General features: G+C 38.6%; 1 protein-coding gene across 5 annotated transcripts; it reads left to right on the top strand.

The window, feature by feature from the left end:
* The first annotated feature begins 4,592 nt into the window (after positions 1-4,592).
* CUNH5orf46 (chromosome unknown C5orf46 homolog) lies at positions 4,593-20,968 on the top strand. Of its 5 annotated transcripts, none has more exons than XR_004248847.2 (5): positions 4,614-4,699; positions 9,328-9,472; positions 14,063-14,120; positions 15,438-15,573; positions 18,502-20,968. XR_004248847.2 is itself a non-coding variant. In XM_032158284.2 (4 exons), the coding sequence occupies exons 1-3, from the start codon at positions 4,630-4,632 to the stop codon at positions 14,109-14,111; spliced, it is 264 nt and encodes an 87-aa protein (XP_032014175.1). In that variant the 5' UTR covers positions 4,593-4,629; the 3' UTR covers positions 14,112-14,120; positions 18,502-20,968. The 5 variants fall into 5 exon arrangements, 2 of the variants coding, with proteins under 2 accessions (XP_032014175.1, XP_032014174.1); XR_009213849.1 differs by having other exon boundaries at positions 15,095-15,573; XM_032158284.2 differs by lacking the exon at positions 15,438-15,573 and having other exon boundaries at positions 4,593-4,699.
* Positions 20,969-22,482: the final 1,514 nt, after the last annotated feature.

Below are 22,482 nucleotides of genomic sequence, written 5' to 3'. Positions count from 1 at the left end.
AGGTATCATTATTCCTATTTTATGGACACTGGATCCAAAGCACAGAGAAATTAGAAAATATTTTAACGTTACAGTGTCACACATCTTGTAACGGGCAAATCTGAAATTCAAAGTCAGTTCTGTATGATCCCAAAACCCATGCTTTTAACCACTAATGCATACATTGAAATCTCTCCATGAGATTTCAACCCAAATTGTAATTCTTTTCTACCTTGAGAAAAAAAACACTCAGGTGATTTTTTAATTAAGTCCGGAAAAATCTGTAGGAATTAAAACATTTCTTATTTCCTTCATTCCTATACCTTCTTACCAAACTAGAATAGTGTTGTAGAAGAAGGTTCTCTTCTTCTTCCCAGCTTGGAGAAAACCCTCTTTCATAATTTCAGTTTCTCATCTAACCTAAAGCAAATTCACTTGCTTATGGCAGTGGAAGATAAATCACAGCTTTTTAACTGTTATTTATATGGCCAATATTAAGGGCTCTTTACAGTTATCAGGTGTTTCATTTTTATCTCCTATATTCTTACAATGGTGCTGATATATAGGCAGAAATTTATATTATGTCCCTTTTACAGATGTAGAAACTGAGACCCAGAAGGTATCTGTCATTTGCCAGAGTCACACAGATAATAAGCAAAGGAACCTGGTTCCTCTTCTCAGAATTATTTATTAGCTCATTTATTCAATGCATATTTGTTGGGTATCTTTTACAAACAAGGCACTATCCTATATAGCAAAGCCATCTCCCTGAAGAAGACTAATCAGAATGTTTCCCTTTGATATTTTAACATTTCTTGGAAAGACAGACATTAAGTCATCAAAATTTAAGTGCTGAGAAGAAAGAATACAGAGTGTAGAAAAGTTAATCATATAGGGATCTGAATTGGATTTGAGAGTCACAGAAGTTTTCACCAAAGAAAATACATTTTAGCTGAGACCTGAAGCTATGAGGAACAAACCAAGAGGAGAGAAAGAATAAGAACAACAAGCAGGGAAAACGGAGGGTATTGAATCTGGGCCATGCAATGAGCTAGTGTTACTGACAGGAATCGAGGCCAGCTATCCTGACACTCAGAACAGTGCTAGCTTTTTGACACCAGACCTCCAAAAGCAGCTGATTTAGGATTTGTCTGCTTGCCCTATCCAGCTGCTACTCCTAAGAAGCCAGCAAATTTCTGTCTTAAGTTGCTGTATCGACAGCCTTCTCTTATCTATAGAGTGCCCTTTTGATGATTAGAAAAATATGCACCCTTTCCCAGCAAACACGGCAATGTGTCAGGATCCATGGCCTAACTGATAGAGGACACTTGAATGTCATTGCCCCACTAGCCTCTTGGACAATCACAGTGCTCAGTCATCAGTAGTGACCCTGATGACATAAATCTACCTCAGTGAAGGCCTTCTAATGTCTAGATTTTATTAGAGGCTCTGGCCTTGTCTGTCCTATACAAACAGTGGTGATCTAGAGTCTAGAGTCTAGATTCAACCCTTTGTACAAGAGAGACAAGACCAGTGTCTTCCTGAGAAGCTAGGTTGGGGAGGCCTGGGAAGACCACACCACACAAGGTGCAAGTAGAGCTCCCTGATTACTTTCCAGAAGTGGTTTGGTGCCTTGTGAAGAGTACTAACTAGTAGGTAAGAAACATTGCCATAGCCTTGGCTCTAAGATGCTGGATGAACCTCCTTTTGTCCATACTTTACTTAATTTACCCATTTATAAAATGGTCTTTTGACACATGCAAAGTATAAGTATTGGTAAATCAATAAGTTTAGGTATTCCCAAGTCCACATTCCAATTAACTGAATTTATAGCATTCCTCAGGATAACCAATATCATCTAAACTTGAACCAAACTTTATTCTTTTGCGTGTATTGCAAAGGGAGATTATTTTACACCTGAAATACATAGCAGCATCTCAAATCCAATATTCTGTTTCACCAAGCGCAAATATATTTAACCCAGTTAATTATTTCTTTTTTAAAAAAAAAGATGGTAAGGTAGACTTTATTCAAGGGGAACCATGGTGATGGGTATGGGTATAGAGACCACGGCAATGGAGTCTGGCAGTTGGGGAGAGATTGGTCTTAATTCCCAAATTATTTTTTCTTCTTCTTCTGTTTTGTTTTATTTTGTTTTGTTTTGTTTTGGTGTGTGTGTGTGTGTGTGTGTGTGTGTGTGTGTGTTTGGTATTTGCCATGTGCCTTGGTTAATATGTATTCAACTCTATAAAAGATAGTTTTGCCTTCAAGAAGCCTATAGCCTATTGGTAAAGACATTTAAAAAGGACCTAGCAGGTACATCGGAGGATCGTCTATCTCTGTTTGGAAAAACTGGAACAAACTTTCAGAGGAGGTGAAGTCAAAGGTGAGACCAAGACCAAGCAATAGAGTAGGCTCCATGAGGATTCAGAAGTAATAAAACATTCTTCTCTGATTCCAGGCTAGGAATCAACCTAAGTGTCCATCAACAGGTGAATAGAAAAAGAAACCATGATATGTATACACTGGAATACTATTTACTATATGGCCTTTAAAAAGAAGGAAATCCTATCATGTGCAACACAGTTGAACCTGGAGGACATTATGTTACATGAAATAAACCAGGAACTGAAAGACAAAGAAAGACAAATACATACCACATGATCTCATTTACATGCGGACTCTAAACAAGAAGAACTCACAGAGGCAGAGAGAAGAATGATAGTTACCAGAGACTGGGAGTTGGGTAGTGGGAGGGATTGGTGAGATGCTGGTCAAAAGATATAAAATCTGAGCTCAACAGGAGGAATAAGTTTGAGACATCTATTGTACATCATGGTGGCTATAGTTAATAACATTGTATTGTATACTTGAAAATTGCTAAGAGATCAGATATTAAGTGTTCTTGCCACACAAAAAAAGATAAGTATGAGTAATCTGAGTATTAAATAGCCAGATATAGCCTTTGCACAATATATGCATCTTTCAAAACATCATATTGTGCACCATGAATATGTACAATATTTGGCCAATAAACAAATAAGTAGATACACAAGCTGAAAGAGAAGAGAGCTGTTAAAACACTTAGTTCTCCTATGAGAACACATGGACACATTCGGGGGAGCAACACACACTGGGGCCTGTCAGGTTTTCAAGGGGAAAGAGAGCATCAGGAAGAATAGCTAATGGATGCTGGGCTTAATACCTAGGTGCCGGCCGGGCGCAGTGGCTCACGCCTGTAATCCCAACACTTTGGAAGGCCGAGGAGGGCGGATCACGAAGTCAGGAGATTGAGATGATCCTGGCTAACATGGTGAATCCACATCTCCACTAAAAATACAAAACTTAGCTGGGCATGGTGGCGCATGCCTGTAGTCCCAGCTACTTGGGAGGCTGAGGCAGGAGAATCCCTTGAACCAGGGAGTCGGAGGTTGCAGTGAACCCGAGATCACACCACTGCACCCCAGCCTGGTGACAGAGCAAGACTCGGTCTCAAAAAAACAAACAAACAAACAAAATCTAGGTGACAGGTTGATCTGTGCAGCAAATCATCATGGCACATGTTTACCTATGTAACAAACCTGCACATCCTGCTGGCTACATGTGTAGCCCGGAACTTCAAATAAAAGTTGACGGAAAAAAAAGAGAAAAATAAAAGTAAAATAAATAAGACAGTTTGTTGTTGTTGTTGTTGTTGTTGTTGTTGTTGCCTGTTTGTTTTGAGACAGAGTCTCACTCTGTCACCCGGGCTGGAGTGCAGTGGTGTGATCTCGGCTCACTGCAACCTCCACCTCCCAGGGTTCAAGCGATTCTCCTGCCTCAGCCTCCCAAGTAGCTGGGATTACAGGTCTCTGCCACTACGCCCAGCTAATTTTTTGTATTTTTAGTAGAGACGGGGTTTCACCATGTTGGCCAGGATGGTCTCGAGCTCCTGACCTCTTGATTCACCCACCTCGGCCTCCCAAAGTGCTGGGATTATAGGTGTGAGCCACCGCGCCCAGCCAACACTTAGTTCTTATACAATGGGGTCAAGTGTGCTATAGGACAGATGATGAAGTAACAAACTCTGCCTGGAGAAGGGTGGAGTGGTTACCATGAAGGTATCACAAAGAAGGACCATTTGAACTGAGGAATACGTAGGAGTGATCCGAAGGGAGACAAGGAGGAGGGTAGCTGAGGAAGAAGGAAGAGGAAGAGCAGAGGCATGGGGTGTGAAAGGGCATGCCCATGTGGAAACAAGGGATTGTCCCAGAGCATGAGGGAAGGCATAGAGTGTACAGGGAGGGCATAGGCTGGCCTTGCCAATCTAATTTGTTGCCTGCTGCTTGACACTGACGAGTAATTCTACCTGATATCCCTTTAATTATCAATGCTGGCCTTGAAACTAGCCTCAAGAGATTCGCTCCAGAACCCTTTATAGATACAAATTTTAAAAATCAAGAGGGTTTTTCTTTCCCTACATGAAAAATGTTTGGTTTGAATGACAGGGTATGGCTCATTAGTACAGATCCAAAAGCAAGCTGTGCAGACATCTTGTGCAACAATCTAAATTCCAAAGCAGATGATGTCACCTATCTATGCCCTATAAATGGAGCATTGTTTCACATGTATCTGAACAATTTATCTGCACCAATACCCCGTGCTACCAGAATGGCTGTCTCAGTACTTCGCCTGACAGTTGTCCTGGGACTGCTTGTCTTAATCCTGACCTGCTATGCAGGTAAGTGCTTCTGATCACAGCCCATGAATTGTTCAGTAGTTAGCAGTGACTAGAGAAAGCTGATGGCACTGATTCAGAACATAAAAGAAAGAAGGGGTCTTTGGGCACTCCAGAAAGAGCACTGGCCTGGGAGACAAGAGGTGTATCTTCTAACACAAAGAAAGTAGAATTTTAACAAAAACCTAGCCTCTATTTTCAGTGGATGTATGAAGTTTGAAATTTTTTATGTGCTCTTATGATATAATGACACTATTCTAGTATAAATTCCATGGGAGCTGACTGGCATTTATTTTTTGATAATTATACCTAATAATGTTCAATGGTGGAGAATATGTACTCTGGAATAAAACTCCTAGACCTGGCTCTACCACTAACCAGAAATGTGACTTTAGGAATACTATTCAGTCTCTCTAGGCCTCACATATAATTGGGGACATTTAACTTTCTCGTAAAGTTATCATGAAAATTAAATAAAAGGAATGAAACAAATTGGAAGGGTACCTGGTTGATAATAAGCATGCAATAAATATTACCTGCTATTGTTGTCATGTATAATCTCATTTGGTTCTCATAGTAATCCAATGATGTAAACATGTACAGTTTTATCATTTTCCTTTTTACAGGTTAATAAACAGGTTGCAGAGGGCAAGTTACTTGAGCATACATACAGGTGGAAGTGGCACCTGGGAGTGAAACCTAGGTTCCTAGATTCTTTCTACTATTATCGAGCAACTATTTCTTTCCCACCTTTTCCAAGCACGTAGAAGCTCTATGCTGCCTTCTCATTAATTAACTTATTGTTTATCTGCAAAAGACTGTGAGGTCCATTCAGAATGATAGACCAGAAAACAGAGACAGTGCAAACATTTAGTGACAGAATCCTTTGAATGTGATTTGGCTGAACAACACACAGGCAGACATTACAACAGAATTACTCTAGATATGGCCACAGAGATTATTAAGTCCATTCTACTCCTAAAGAAATCACTACAGTGAAGTGAAAGGAGAGATTTGATACCAAGACCAGTCACCACCCTGTCTCTTATAAACTCTGAAACTGGTTAAATCAGTTCACTGCTTTGAACCTCAGTTTCTTTATCTGTAAAATGGGATACTATCAACTTCACCAGGTCAAATGAATATGCTTTTATAATTACTTTGTAAACTATTAAAACTGTACAAATATCAGCAATACTGTTTCTTAAGAACATTATATTCACATTCACTAAGAAACTCAACAAGGTAGTTACTGTAAATAAAGGCTATCCCATATAATACTTGAAAAAAGAAAATATTAAACTATTGGCTTTGAAGATTGTTTCTAGGGTATAAATTCATATTTTAATAGCATTTTTAAAATTTATATTATCTTCTAAAGCACTAGAGGAGAAAGTGAATTATAAATCATTTTGTTGCTATTACTATTAATAGTAACAATAAGACAGAAAATTTATTTATTCATTCTTTCATTTATTATTTATTTATATAAGGTAAGTTTATCTTGGGATTGGTACTGTGAAAGGCTGTATATATATGATATATGTATGTATATATATAATATAGATATATGTATGTGTGTATATATATAATTTATAAAATATCTTTCAATCCTGACAACATATGAGGAAACTGAGAGACGCAAAGTTAAGCACTGTGTGCAAGTTTACATGGCTAATTTTTTGTTAAAGGCAGGAATCAGACAGGTCTATAAAACTCCAGGGCGTGCAATCCACCACACTTTAATACCTCTCAATATATATGGGGTTCACAAGGTAAGGCCAAGATTTTGATTTCCACCCACTCCAATCCCAGGCTTCTTGTATCTTGAAAAGCCAGCTTTTAGTGCCATATTGAAATAACAAGTCAATAGAATTTATTTTGCAAGTAGCCAGATAGAAACACGGGAGAAAAAATCTCATCTTTCATGCAAGAAATTACTGCTTTGCACTTGGCAAATGTCTTTACAGAACAATTGTTTGGAGGTTGTATTATACAATGTGAATAATGTGCTTTGTGGAGTTAAAAAAAAAATTAGGTTCAAACCCTGGGTCAGCCACTTTCTAGATGAGTGATTTCAGGTGAGTCATTTAATTGTCCTGATCATCTGTCTTCTCTCCTGTAACTGTGATACCACTGCTGAGCTGAATGACGATTAAGGCATGTGCTGAAAGCACTGATGCCGTACCTGCACAATAGGCACCTTACACATGAGTTCCGCTTCCACCTCCTTCCCACAATAAAAACAAACCAATCCTTTTGAGTACTTGGGTTGCCCAGCACTTTATGTGAAGGTCATATCTATAGTTCTTTTTTTTTTACCTTGACTCTTAGCATAACTATGCACATAATAGTAGGCTCAGGCCAGGCACAATGGCTCACACCTGTGACCCCAGCACTTCAGGAGGCCGACGTGGGCAGATCACTCAAGCCCAGGAGTTCAAGACTAGCCTGGGGAACATGGCGAAACCCCACCTCTACACAAAATACAAGAATTAGCCAGCTGTGGTGGCATATGCCTTCATCCCTGCTACTCAGGAGGCTGAGGTGGGAGGATGTCTTGAGCCCAGGAGGTTGAGCCTGCAGTGAGTCGTAATCACTTCACTGCCCTCCAGCCTGGGCGAGAGAGTGAAGCCCTGTTTCAAAAATAAAACATTAAAAATGTAGGCTCAAAAATACTATTTGAATGAAGGAACCAATAATCGGATATATGAATAGGTGATGATTAGTATATTGATTTTGGTTATAAGTCCCAAACTGGTGCTTCTATCAAATCTTTAGTTGTGTCATAGTAAACAATAAATGCTCATAGAATTGCCTGCCAATCTTTTTTACTAATAGTTTCCATTTTAGGATATAATATAGATGTAAAGTTTCTGACATAATTTGGCAGCCTCCACACAAAAGGTAGTTACATCTCCTTTATCCAAAGTCAGGGGTACATTGTCTAGAAGTTGAGACTTCTTGAGTTAAAACTTGTGCTGAGTTTGCCAGATAAAATACAAGAAACACAGTTAGATTTGGATTTCTGACAAACAACGAATAATCTTTTAGCATCAGTGTGTCCTAATTATTGCATTGATCTTTCTTATAGTACCAGAAAAGCATTTGTTGTTTATCTGAAATTTAAATTTAACTAGGCATCTTGTATTTTTATTTGCCCTGTCTGGTAACATTACTTGTCAGGGTACAATACAATTAAAAAATAAAGGTCCCACTTTATCCTGTGACCAGGGCTCAAAGGGGAGACCACATGTAGCTACTGTCACTCTTCCATCTCTTCTCATCTCCTGGGAGTAAAGACAACCAAGCAAAGTCAAAAAGCCCCCAAGAGATCTTGAATATAATCAACAGACTCTGGATCCTTGGCCCTCTTTCCAATGGGCCCTTAAGAATCTAGTGTAAGAGGCCTGCAGTTATCGTCCCAGAATTTTCATTACTCTCTATGAGGTCTTCTGTAAGCCTCTTAATCTTTTCACTTTTCAGTTCAGTGAGCTAAAAAAAATGCATACTCTGTAAGATTGCTCAGGGGATAAAATTACACAACATTTGTAAAATCACTATGAAACTACTAGGTGATATGCAAGTGATAAAATTTCTTTGTCATCATTATCGTTATACTATCTTGAATCTTCCAAAAGAAGTGCAAATTGCATAACTTTTCCATCAAAGACTGTGCAGCTCATCAGAGTACTTTAGAATCCAAATCTTAATGCCAAACTGACATGGGTTTGAATTGTATTTCTGCCACTTACTAACTGTGTGACTTTCAACCAGTTTCTAAACATCTCTCAAATTATATTACTTAACCTTTAAATTGGGATAATTGTTCCTACCTTGTAGAATTGCTATGAGGATAAAATAAGATAATCCATGTAGATCATCATAGGCATGTACTCAACAAATATTACCCATTGATATTTCATTTTTATTTATTTATTTTATTTCTTAGAGACAGGGTCTCACTCTGTCACCCAGGCTTGGAGTGCAGTGGAACAATCATGGCTCACTACAGCCCCTATCTTCTGGGCTCAAGAGATCCTCCTGCCTCAGCCTCCCAAGTAGCTGGGATTACAGGTGTGCACCATCACACCTGGCTACTTTTTACTTTTTGTAGAGATGGAAGTCTCACTATGTTACCCAGGCTGGTCTCAAACTCCTGGCCTCAAGCAATTCTCCCATCTCACCCTCCCAAACTGCTGGGATTACAGGCATAAGCCACCTCACCCAGTTGATAATTTATCTTTAATATTATTATTACCATGGGCATGGAGATCATATGGAAAAACAGACATTCTGTATGTCAGTCCTGGCACTGGCACTTACTGGCTGCTTAACTCGGGGATAAGTACTTAGCCTCTGGGAACTTTGGTTTTCTCACTCACAAGGCGGTGCCAGTGTCTACCTAAATATCAATATCAGTCTGTCTATTTGTTTATTTTTACAAATAAATGAGATAATGCATGTGAATATTTTATCCAGACAGGCATTAAATGTTCAATGAATATAACTATATAAGGCTATGAAATTAGTGAGTGGGTCAGAAAGAATCCCAAGCGTTCCCGCCACAAAAAGGAGGATTCCTTCTTTGTTGCTGAGAATCACCTCTGAGATTCTGTTCTGTGTTTCAGACGACAAACCAGACAAGACAGACGACAAGCCAGATGACTCGGGCAAAGACCCAAAGCCAGACTTTCCCAAATTCCTAAGCCTCCTGGGCACAGAGATCATTGAGAATGCAGTCGAGTTCATCCTCCGCTCCATGTCCAGGAGCACGTAAGCACTGAGAAAAACGTTGCTTTTTGTCCAGTTCTCTGTTGATAATGACCACACAATGACCACATGGCATTAAAATATATGAGAAACAAAATTTGTGGCATAAGTAAATGTGTTATTTTTCGTTGAAAAATGTTGCGCTACTTAAAATATATTTTGCATCTGAATCAATTGCCCTGAACTTTTTGGGGGAAAGTACATTCCCATCAAGTGGTTCCATACAGGATTTTTTTTTTTTTTTTTTTTTTTTAATCTCAGGAGCAAATAGGGAGGAGGAAAAACACTAGGCTAAGAAACAAAAAGCCAAGTTCTGATCCTAACTCAGTTGCTATTTTACTAGGCGGTCTTGAACAAGGCCCTCCCACTCTGAAGGACTCTATTTGCTCATATTTTAACTGTAAAGTTAAAATAATAGATGGCCCACCCCTTGTAAGCACTGTGATTATGTGATGAAGGTAAGAGGTAGTGATACGTTCATTAGTGATGGGTGTGATGAGTCCTGCCTATATTTTCTAGCTTGAGTAGCTCAAGAAGATTAGCAGAGACAGTAGATAACCTCTCTTTAAAGACAATCTAGAGAACCTCTCAACATGAGTGTTGGTTTTCATCATGAGGGACTGCCTTCGGGCAGATCACCAATCCCAGAGTCTTCCCAATGTTCTCAGCCTACTTCCAAGCCTGTGTCTAATTCCCAATACATGTTATTTTTGCCTACATAGTTCTGATTTGACACTACTACCTCACTATATGCTTTATTCTCCCCATATTAATCTCCCAAATTTCAGTGCTCCAAGATGAAATTCACTCTTTCGAATTTCCAGGTGCTTTCAATTTCCACTGCTCTAAGCCTCTGCTCTCTAATTTTCTCCCATATAGATCCTTAAGCAGAGTTTGACTAGGTGTGGTATATCCACCTGATACAGAATCCCCTGGGGGAATTTATTTTTTAAAATGCAGATTTCTGCATCCCATTTTGCAACTTTCTGGGGACAAGGCCATGGATATGGTTTTCAACAAGCTTTTCAGGTAATTCTGATATACAGAAATTTTCAAAAGCCATGCCTTGATCAGATGTTCTGGGTTGCATGGATGGGCCTTAAAGATCCACAAAGCCTTTACATTTTTATTAATATTTTGTGTCAGTGTGATTTATTTTATTTTATTTTTTTGCACTTTCCCAGGGAAAGTGTTCATGACTTCTATTAGATTTTCAAAGGGGTCTTTAACCAATAGCAGATTAAGAACCACTTCCATGTAGGAGTAATCAGGGGTTTTGTAATCTCTGATCTGCTTAAAGGGATAGATTGTCATCTGATTGGGCAGTGTTCTACAGGCAATCCTTCTCCACAAATTGTTAAAACTCACAGGTGTTTTTTTTAATTGTTACATTTCCTATTGTGGTTGCTTTTGCAACTGTTATCTTTCCAAGATTGTTAATGTAAACAAGGAGGAAAGTCATAGGCCAACAATAGGAGCACCACCCATTAGATACAAACTAAAGATTAGACCCCAGTTGAATTAGTATTGTTACATTCACACAGCAAAGCAAGGAGTTAGAACATTAATAGTTCTTTTCATTCCTTCCCTAGGGAATTTTCCAAGTATAACATAGGACATTTTTCTCTGTGTTAACCATAAGAGTCGACTCTCTGATATGCTAAAGAATTGCTGTCCGCTCTACGCTCAGAAATTGCCCTTCATCTACTGGTTTCCCTTTCCCTCATTATATTCTGAGTAAATGGCCTTCTTTCTGTTGCTAGAAATGATTACCATCTCATGCTCTCTTCCCTTACTCTCCCTCCTTCCTAAAATACTCTCCTTTTCTCATGACTAGTTCTTGAGCCTGCAGCTAATCTAAAATCACTTCCTCAGAAACTATTCTATGACCATTGTTGTTAATACTGTCCTCTTCCATTCCCACTGCTTGCTATTCTCTATCACTGTACCTTGCTGCAGTGTCATAATATTTGTTACCATCTGAAATGACTTATTTATTTTTAATCAAGTAGCAAGTGAAAGTAGAGACCAGATCACGTGACTGGTTGCAAGAGCACAGTACCTGGCATACAGTGTCAGGCACTTGAATTAATTAATTATGGAAAGATATCTTGCAGATCAGACCTAAAGCCCATCTACCTCAATTTGACTGAGAAATCCTGAAGGATCTTTGCTCAAAGACACAGCAATATCTGCTCAAGAGATAAATCTGTGGATGGTAGAGCCAGGACCTAAGACATACCCATAAATCCCTGTTCAAGGGAAGACCATAAGCAAAATAGGGGGTGGAGGATAGGAGGAGACATCAGAAAGTATTGCTAAGCACTTAACATGTACAAAGCAGGGACACGGATTGTGAAGGAAAAGTCTAGGTTCTTAATCCCTTCTCCTCAAATAATTTGCAGTCCTTATGGTAAAATTACTTAAGCCAATGCAATAACTAAAAATGCCTAGCAAGGTAAATGTCAGCCAAAGATCACAGGCAGTTTTCAGCGAAAGGAGTTCTCAATGGGTCCAGTGTGCTTAGGGAAGTGTTTATGGCAAAAGCAAGATGTAATTTGGGCCTTGAATGACTGAACAAGATTTGATTTGGAAGAGACAATGAGAGGAATAACAAAGATTCATAAGGGTGGGAATTTTACTTGATTTACTCCAATATGTCTGATGCCTAAGTGGTGTGTCAGATGCATAGTAAATGCTAGAGACATGCTTTTGGGACAGTGAATAGACTGGATTGTTCTCTCCACTTGCTTTTGGATCACCTTGGAGCTACCTAGACTGCATTTTGCTCATCATTTTTCTGAAAAAATATACATATTCTTAACTCGTCTCACCCTTTGAGAGCCCTTAATTCTTGGGAATATTTTCCCCTCTGGGTTCCATGATGTATTTTCCTGGTTCTCTCTCTACCACTAGCCATTCTTTCTCATTCTTTTTATTTGACTTTTCTTCATGCACCTGCCCTCCAAATATCATTGTTCCTCAGAATTCCAAATGTGCTTGGTTTTTCACATTGCAGTTTACACATTGGGAATACTGCCTATAATCTAATGAGTTTCAAATTCACATTTCTGTTGTAACTTTTTCCTGAGCTCCAGATGGAATAACTGATTGCTTGCTACAAAATTCCATCGTTTTTCTACCACTATTTCAAATTCCACTGGTCTAAACCCAAGCCCATCATCTCACTCAAAACCTTCCTCCATATCTCATTAAGTCACATCATCATCCACCTAGAATCCAGAAACCTAAGGATCTTCTCAAATCCTTCCTGCTCATCACCACCTTTATCGAATTGCTGAATATTCTACCGTATATACCTTCCTTGGGTATATGTATATGCACCCTATATACATTTCTCTTTCTCAGCTCCACTGACAAGCTGGTCAAGTTGAGCCCTTCATCATCTCTTTCCCAAGGTCCTTTTATTGGTTTTCTAAAAAGTTCCACTTTTTTCTGTCTCTCTCTTTATTGGATTTCTAATAAGTTCCACTTTCTGTCTCACCAATTCATCTTCTACCTACTACCAGAACTTATATCAGAAAAATGTAAATTTGGTCATATCACTGCCATGCTTGAAAGTTTTTCACAAATTTCCATTGCTTCCGAAATACAAGCAAATGCATAAATGCATTAGGCTGATGTCAAAGGTCCTTCTCTGATGCCAATGTATCTTTCAGTCACATTTCTCACCTCTGCAACCTGAAGCCCCAATGACTAATGAGTTTCATTTTAAAGCAGGTCATGTTTGTATAAACCCCCAATATCTGTGTATGTGATTTTTCCCTCTGCTGAAAATGCCTAGCCCCAAAGCCAAAACCCCACTCTGTTCACTTGGCAAGTCTAATCATTTTCTAAAGCCCAATTCAGAAACAAACTCTGTAAAAAAGTCATAGACACTTAACATCAGAAATTTCAGTTTTTCATATTCAGGGATTTCATAATCCTTTGCAGAAATCGTCATAACAACTTTTATCCCCACATTGTATTAAATTACTTGTATCTGAGTTGTCTGTTTTCTCCACTAGACTATAATTCACAAACCATATTTTAGTTATCTTTTACGATCTCAGCAGATACCCTGGTACCCAGTCTTTAAGCCATAGGGCATCATGTTTCTAGCATTTAGTAATGACTCGGGAGACCTCAGTTTTTAAATTTTCTTTGCAACTTACCAGCCATGTGCTTTGGACAGGTTGTTTAATCTTTAAGCTTCAAAGGTTTTCTCACACATAAAAAGAGATAATAAAGATGCATTCAACAAATATTTATTAATTTCTACTATTTGCCATGCACTGTTCTAGGTGCTGGGGATATATTACTGGAAAAATATACCAAAATATATGTCTTTATGGACTTTATGTGTGAATAGATACCTAACTAATGGGTTTGTTGGCAGGTGCAAAAAGATAATTATGCATAAATTACTCATCCACTATGAACTATGTGGATATTTTAGGTCTTATTTCTTTCTGACATAGAAAAATCTAGAGAAGAACAGTATGGCTCAAATATTATACAGCACCTTAGTGATCATTCTAACACTCCTGTTCAGTCCGAATTGTAATTCTTATTTTCTCTTTTTTTCTCAAGAGGATTTATGGAATTTGATGATAGTGAAGGAAAACATTCATCAAAGTGACATCCTCAGGTGATTTTTCACTTAAAATTTACAACTGAAATAACAGTGTATTGGACAAAGGAAAAAGAGTCTGTCTAGTTTTATTTAATAATTTTGGTTACCCATGTCTACCTACAAGCAGAAAAAGTACATTTTAAAAAATTCTTACTGTAGTTTTTAAAATTAATTTTAAATGAATGTATTTTTATCATGTACAAGTTTCTAACAATAAAATTTTCTTAAGACAGGAGGTACAACTGTGAGATGAAGTCAATAAGGATGGCAAGTTTGGAGACGTGGTTCCTGTCACAAATCTGCTAGGAACTTGCTTTGTACAAGTTCAGCCTGTGAAATGAGGGGCTAGCACGCACTAACAATCTAAGGACCCACGTAATCATGCAGTTAGTTACTCATGAGAAGAGTGAAATTTGCTGAACCTAATTCAAAGAGAAAGGATAACAAACTTTCTATCTCACGCAGTTAGATATATGGGCAAACAATATAGTTTGAGTGCTCAGAAATACTTGCTTTTTCCCTACTCGGGTCTCTCCTGAAAATACCTATTGAAATACAAAAACAAAAGTGTTAGATCTGGAAAAGTAGTAATATTAGTAGCTGGTATGAACTGTGTTCTTACTCTGTTTTAGGCATCAAGCTAAGTGATTAATGACTAAGTGCTATGTAGTATTTAATTCATAATCACTATGCACAATAGATATTATTATTCTTAAATTTTATAAATAAGGAAATAAAGGCCCAGGGAGGTTTGCTAATGTGGCTATATTAATAAAGGAGGAAGACAGAATTCGAATTCAAGCAGCCTGATTCCAAGGCCTGTGCTGTATCTCTAAGCCATAGTGCTACTGGAAACAGAGCAGAATAGTATAGGAGAAGGCAGTGGAGAATAATGATTAAGCTAAGTAATCTAAGTCATACCTCAAGATGTTCATAGAAATACAACACTACCCCTTTGCTTAGTTGAGTTACTTTATCTGCATATTCAGGAAGCATGGCCTTTCCCAACTTCTGTTTGTGATCTTGTCTGGAAATGCTCCTTTTCCCCATTGGCTCCATTTCATAATCCGGGTATGATTAATGTAAGTTCAGAAAGTTACTATTATATTTCCCCGGAACTTAGCCCACCCATTCCCATATGCTTCTAAGGATGAGAATCAGGCTTGAGCATTGAAATCAAAATATGCCCAACCCAGACTCTCCTGACTCTTACCCTAAGGCCAATTAAGCTTTTAAACTCAGTCACTTATGTTTGTATATTTTCATTCCCATCTTCTCCGAGAACAGCCTACCTCTTCTTGCAGGTGTCCTAATACTTTGCCTTCATTCCAGCTTCTGGTACACACCTATAATTTTTGGTACCCACACCCCAAATCCTTGGAGTACATCCTACAGGTCTGGTCTATGATGTAGTCTAATAGCCAAGGCCACATGGAGGAGCAGAAAGAGCAGAAGACATAGACAAGATGTAAGTTCAACTTCTAAATCAGCCACTTAATGGTTATGTAACCATGGTCAGGCCACTTTAGCTGCCTGAGCCCCACTTTTCTCCTTATGAATTTTTAAAACGTAGGGAATCTTAATGCCATAACTTTTTAAACTGCACATGAAAAACTTGGAATTGATGCATGAACCAACTTAAGATGCCCTGATGAGCAGGGAGGAATGGCTCAATCTAGGGATGTAATATAAAAAACATTAAACTAGGGAGAAGGAAGCAACTAAGGGAGAGACTAATTTTTGTATTTTTAGTAGAGACAGGGTTTCACCATGCTTCCCAGGCTGGTGTTGAAATCCTGGCCTCAGGTGATCTAAGTGATCTGCCCACCTCAGCCTCCTAAACTGTTCCGATTACAGGCATGAGACATGGCATGCAGCCAGCATTTCCTAAATTAAGATAGGTAGTTGGATAGATAGATCTTATGTTTCTCTTATTAACATTTTGTTTTTGTTTTTGTTTTTTTTTGAGATGCAGTCTCATTCTGTCACCCAGGCTGGAGTGCAGTGGTGCTATCTCGGCTCACTGCAACCTCTGCCTCCTGGTTCAAGCGATTCTCCTGACTCAGTCTCCCGAGTAGCTGGGACTATAGGTGTGCATCACCATGCCTGGCTAATTTTTGTATTTTCTTTTAGTAGAGATGAGGTTTCACCATGTTGGCCATGATGATCTCGAACTCCTGACCTAGTGATTCTCCCCGATTAGCCTCCCAAAGTGCTGGGATTACAGGTGTGAGCCACCACACCTGGCTGATCTCTCCCTTTTTTTTTTTTTACACGTTTCTTTAATGCTTCTTTAATCCACACCTACTATATCAATCAGCCAATGCTACTAAAATGAATAACTGGCTGGCTATTGAGAAGTTTATGGACTCAGCAATCACATAGCTCTGTGTATCTCATAACTGTGGAAGGAAATGATAAAGTTATGTATGAAGGGGCCTTGGGAATGCCTTGGAAAAGATAAGAAGGAGTATCTGGAGGAAGGGATAAGCATTATGAATGCTCTACAAATAAGGTGAACTCTGAGAGAAGAGATTCTACACACAACCTGATATGATGAGTAGAGAGAGGTACAGTATTTGGAAAAGTATCCAATAACTGAATACCTGGTTCATCTGAGAACCTCTCAGCCCCTACTGAACAACATGGGCATGATTTTTACTGGCCTTAATATTTTCAATAAAATTAAAATTTTAACTCCACTTGTCCTGCGTTGTTTAAAACCATATGAATTCAAGTCATCTTTATTTGTGTCTTTTTTTTTTTTTTTGAGATGGAGTCTCGCACTGTCGCCCAGGCTGGAGTGCAGTGGCGCAATCTCAGCTCACTGCAAGCTCTGCCTCCCGGGTTCACGCCATTCTCCTGCCTCAGCCTCTCTGAGTGGCTGGTACTACAGGCGCCCGCCACCACGCCCGGCTAATTTTTTGTATTTTTAGTAGAGACGGGGTTTCACCGTGGTCTCGATCTCCTGATCTCGTGATCCGCCCGCCTCGGCCTCCCAAAGTGCTGGGATTACAAGCGTGAGCCACCGGGCCCGGCCTTTATTTGTGTCTTAAGTCATTTGATATTTTAAGTATAAATTTTCTTTCCTGAATAAAAACAAATTTGGACGAACCTCACTGGATTACTAAAATTATCAAAAGAGGTAATGGATAGAAAGTCACTTTATGAATTCTTAATTTTTATACAAGTGTTTTGGATTAAGGCAAAATCTACTATAGGACACACTAGACTTTTATGCTTAGACTTGCTCAGTCACAGCTTCCTAGGGAGGGATCTAGGAATAAGTAAGTCAGACAGGAAATTCCAATGCACCCGATGAGCAAAACTGCCCATGGCCACTTGATTACCTTTTCATGTCACTTGATAACCTTTTCATGAAGTCTTATGGAAAATTTTTCTTTTAGAAATTAGGCAAAAAAAAAAAAAAAAAAGCCTTCCCTAAAGTCAGATTCCTCTTTTCTGCTTATAAGATTTATGTGATGGCTGGGCACGGTGGCTCATGCCATTACAGGCGCCTACCAAATCCCAGTGCTTTGGGAGGCCGAGCGGGCAGATCACCTGAGGTCGGGAGGTGGAGACCAGCCTAACCAACATGGAGAAACACCGTCTCTACTAAAAATACAAAATTAGCCGGGCATAGTGGCACATGCCAGTAATCCCGCTACTCGTGAGGCTGAGGCAGGAGAATCGCTTGAACCCAGGAGGCAGAGGTTGTAGTAAACCAAGATCAAGCCACTGCACTCCAGCCTGGGCAACAAGAGCGAAACTGTGGCTCGTAATCCCAGCACTTCGGGAGGCTGAGGCTGGCAAATCATGAGGTCAGGAGATAGAGACCATTCTGGCTAAAACTGTGAAACCCTGTCTCTACTAAAAATATAAAAAATTAGCCAGGTGTGGTGTCAGGTGCCTGTAGTCCCAGCTACTCGGGAGGCTGAGGCAGAAGAATCACTTGAACCTGGGAGGCAGAAGCTGCAGTGAGCTGGGTGGGATCACAGCCACTGCACTCCCGCCTGGGCGACAGAGAGAGACTCTGTCTCAAAAAAAAAAAAAAGATTTATGTGACTTAGTTTTTTCTTTTTCATCACCTATCTATCCAGAAACTCAGTGAAACTGGTGACTCAACTTATCCTTAGGAGTTTATTCAATGTACATTCTCCCTTCATTCTTGTTTCTGATTCTTTCTTTATATACTTTGAATTTTTGCTTTTGTTGTTGTTGTTGCTCATTTCCTCAAATATGTATTATAGCTGATTTTATTATGAAACCTCTTCTATTTTAAAGTGCAGAAGCATAAAAATTTTAAGGAAAAGGTTTAAAGTTCTTTGGTTTATTTAACGTCTTAAACCCTCTCTACTTGATAATTGTTTTCCTCTCTTTGGTTTGTGTTTCAAAGGACACACCCATGTGGCTCCTGGACGATCCAAAAGCAGCCAAATCCTGCTTTTCCAGTTCTGCTTCACAAGTCCTCCAGGACAGAGCCCTCAAAGCAACTCCCAGCGAGTTCTCAGGATTCAGGCTCTGGCTTCAGCCAAACAGAACTCATTTTGAACACCCTGACTGCATTTTTGCTTTTAGAAAGTTAGAATAAATATGGTGCTTTGGGATCACATAGTTGATGGAGAAGATTTGTGTTGCTATTAGTAATTTTTTCTGGCCACGTTTAAAGTTTTAATGATGCAAATATATATATGTATCTCTTGGTGAATATTTAGATATTTATATATTCAACAGGATAACCAAAGAAGGGTTCAAAATAAGAGGACTAAAGCCCAGATAATGTAGCAAGTTCAAATTCACAGAGTCAATAAGTGACAGAAACAGGATTAAAATCTGACCTCAAAACAAGCTCTCAACTCCTAAAAATGTATGCCGTTTCAGGGTTAAAACTTTTACACATCTTTTTTGGAAAGTATTTTAAAACTATCTGAGCCCCCTCTCCTACACTAGTAAACTTAAAAACTGACCTTTTTAAAATTAAAGAGTCACTATTTTTCTCATAGAATAGCAGTGTCAGAGATGGAAGGGTCATTGAAATGTTTAGTTTCAGCCCTTTCATGCCACCACCTTATTACACAGAGGTGGATCCTCTGCAGCCATGGCTGTGGTTCTTGCCCACTTACCAGAAGTAAAATGTGACATAGCAGAGCTAGAAATACGGTAATCTCCCAGAATTGTTTAATGCGGACAGTAAGACAAGACTGAAATCTTATCGTAGAGCAAGATGCCAGTTAAAGCAGTGCTCTAATCTAGAATAAAGTTTCTACGTGCTGCTTCTACTGAGTTCTCAAAAGCTATCTTGGGTTTTGTCCTTCCCAAACACATAAACTCTGAAAGTAACTCAAATGTATGTTTAATAAATCTTTTGTTTGTCTGTCTTCCTGTTTTTACTTAGCCAGAAGAGGTCTGCATGCAGCACAAAGAATTTCAATAATATAGGTAGATAAACCAAGAGTGAATTCCTACTAAATGTTGACAAATGCATGTTACTTTCTACAATAAATTCAGACAACTCACACTCTGCATTTTCTAGGGATTGTGTCAATTTCAAATATCACATCCCACTTAACTAAATACTTAGAATGTCTATTATATTCAGTATCTGGCACACAAACTGCTTCTCCCCATCAAATGTGGCTGCAAAATCTCTTTTCCGATATTGACTCACTGATTTGTGCCTGGACAACACATTTACTACAACTATATTAATTAATACACTACCTATATGTGAGAAACACACTCTACCAGAACTTTTCTGCATTTATCTTCACCTGTCTATTGTACATTTTGAAATCACTTTTTCATGTTGAGGGCTGGGAAAGTGCCATATCAATATGGGATTTGATAAATTCCTAACAGGTCACCGACAAGGATCTCCAATGATCTATAGAGATTTTGAAGATTTTGCTTTACAATGTGTGTTTCCTCTTCCTCCCCTTCATTGCCTTCTTCCCCTACCCTCCAAGAAGACCCATGTCTTCAGCCAGCAGGTACACCTGTTCTTAAAGATCAAGAATCTCTTTCATCTGCATAGAATTTTTCTTTTGCGACTCTTTCCCACTATCATCTCCTTGTAACCTCATAACCGCAATGTGATTGAAGTGAATTAGGGAGGCATTGTTTTCTGCATACGACAGGTGAAGAAACTGAGGCTCTGGGAGGCTGATTGGTATCATGCCTAATATACCAAAACTGGTAGAGGCTACATGGGAACTCCAACCAGGTGTGTCTAACTCCCAGCAGGGAATTCCCCTCTGACATGCTGAGGACACAATCTACATCATCACTATTCTGTCCCAAATCCCAAACTTTCTATCATGACTCAAGTACTTGAGGGAATTTACACTTGGCTTTTTACAGAAACGCTGAGTAGATAGAGTAATTCTACTTAAATAAAATTCAATTCAGATTACTTCCTTCTGCCATTTCCCATCTCATTTGAAGCAAACACTACACTTTAAAATTTCCTTACAATGGTGGCAAAGATCCTATCTGAGCTATTCACTTCCCTTCCTTTCTCCTACTCATTATCTTTCTCTTTTCACTCCAGCCATATTGGGATCCTTGTCAGTCTTTAAACAGTCCAAGTATGTTCTTTTTATAGGGCCTTAAATTTCCTCTTCCCTGTGCCTAAATTACTCTTTCCCAAGATGGCCACATGGCTTGCTCCTTCATTTATTAAGGTCTTCTCCTAAATATTACCTTCTCAGTGAAGCCTTCATTGATCATTTTATTTAAAACTGTGTCTTCTGCCCTAATGTGTCTATCTTCTTTGGCTGCTTAATTTTTCCTCCTATGGATATATATTTTTTAATATATATCTTTTAACACAATGTTAAAACTTTATTTATTTCATTCCTTTTTCTGCCTACCTTCATTAAAATGTAATCTCCAAGAGGCAAGAATTTGGCCTCTTTTGTTCAATGTTCCTGGTGCAATCATGAGCAATTAGAACAGTGTCTAGCAGAGAGCAGCTGTTCTGCAAATGTTTCTTGTATTTTGCAAGAAGTGAAGAAATTTAAATGATAGAGCTTCTACCCAAGGGCAAGATAGTAAGGGTACACAGTTGAATATCCCGTGATTTTTGCTTTCAAGTAGCTCACAGTCTTGATGCAGAAGATATGCGTGCATAACCAACTAAATATACGCAACACGGTACAGCATAACAGAGGCACGGACATGGGAACGTGGGAACCAACACAAAGAACAATTCATGCTCCCTCGGAAATCTGGAAAGATTTCTCTGATGTAATAATATTTGATCCATGACTTGATGGATGATAAAGGATTTGAAGACATGGAGAAGGACAAGGAAGGGCATTTCAACCACAGAAGAAAGCTTAAACCAAAACTCAGACTATGGCAATGCTTGACATTCAAGGATAGCCTTACCTACCTTTTTTAAGAAACAGATTTCATTAGGATACCTTCCATGCTTGGTCCTGCATAAATGTTACCTCATTGAATCCTCATACTTAGTACAAAAATTAGATATGATCATTCCATTTTGAAATGATGCAATTGAGAATCTGACAAGATCACCCAGTTGAGTAACACTGGAGCCAAACTTGAACAAAAGTCTGTGTGACTGATTTCCTTTTGTATTTATTTTGGGAGTGAGAGGAATTACTTTCTTTTTAAAAAAATTAATTTCATTTTATGTTCTGGGATACATGTGCAGGACATGCAGTTTTGTTTCATAGATAAACGTGTGCCATGGTGGTTTGCTGTATCTATCAACCCATTACCTAGGTGAGAAGAATTACTTTTTAATATGTACTAATTGACAAAATGTTTTCTTCAAAATTTAGATCCAAAAATTATTAAAGTGGCATATGTTACCATGTGAGAGGGGAAAATGAGGGGAATATGGAAATGTGTGTATACTTCTAAAAGTTAACAATCTCCCACACTAATCCCATTATTCCCAAACCAGCCATATCAGCAACCAACATTGATGCTGTTGTCCCTGCCTGTTCAAACATATCCAAACATATTCACCTGTAGAGTGGGGTTTGGGTGAGTGCTTTACTCTGCAGCTTGACGGTCTTATTGAATAATTTCTCATGGCATTTAGTTTAGGTAAAGAGATAGAAATCTTTGAAAACTATTCAATATCTCATTATTTCCCTATTGATAGACTTTCATATTGTTTCTATTTTTTTGAGTTTCTCAAAGGATTCTGCAATAAACAAGCTTATAGGTATAAGCACATGCGCTAATATTTATATATAAACATTTTTATTTAATGTTTTTATAAAAGATTTTCAAAAATTGAATTGCAAGATCAAAGGACATTTTTAAAAATGCTAATGGACATTGTGAAAAAGCCTTCAAAATGTAGCCACTCCCTTATTGGCCCAAATGGACACTTTAT

The sequence above is a fragment of the Hylobates moloch genome, unplaced genomic scaffold (genome assembly GCF_009828535.3).
Source record: "Hylobates moloch isolate HMO894 unplaced genomic scaffold, HMol_V3 SCAFFOLD_6, whole genome shotgun sequence".
NCBI lineage: Eukaryota > Metazoa > Chordata > Mammalia > Primates > Hylobatidae > Hylobates > Hylobates moloch.
Note: the sequence above shows the minus strand (reverse complement) of the source record. Positions and strands in the feature narration are given on the sequence as shown.

Excerpts from the sequence above, each read along its gene's own strand:
- CUNH5orf46 (XM_032158283.2), top strand. The coding sequence starts at position 4,630 with ATGGCTGTCTCAGTACTTCGCCTGACAGTTGTCCTGGGACTGCTTGTC. Across the intron at positions 4,700-9,327 it reads AATCCTGACCTGCTATGCAG|ACGACAAACCAGACAAGACA; the intron begins GTAAGTGCTTCT and ends TCTGTGTTTCAG. Across the intron at positions 9,473-18,501 it reads CGCTCCATGTCCAGGAGCAC|GACACACCCATGTGGCTCCT; the intron begins GTAAGCACTGAG and ends TGTGTTTCAAAG.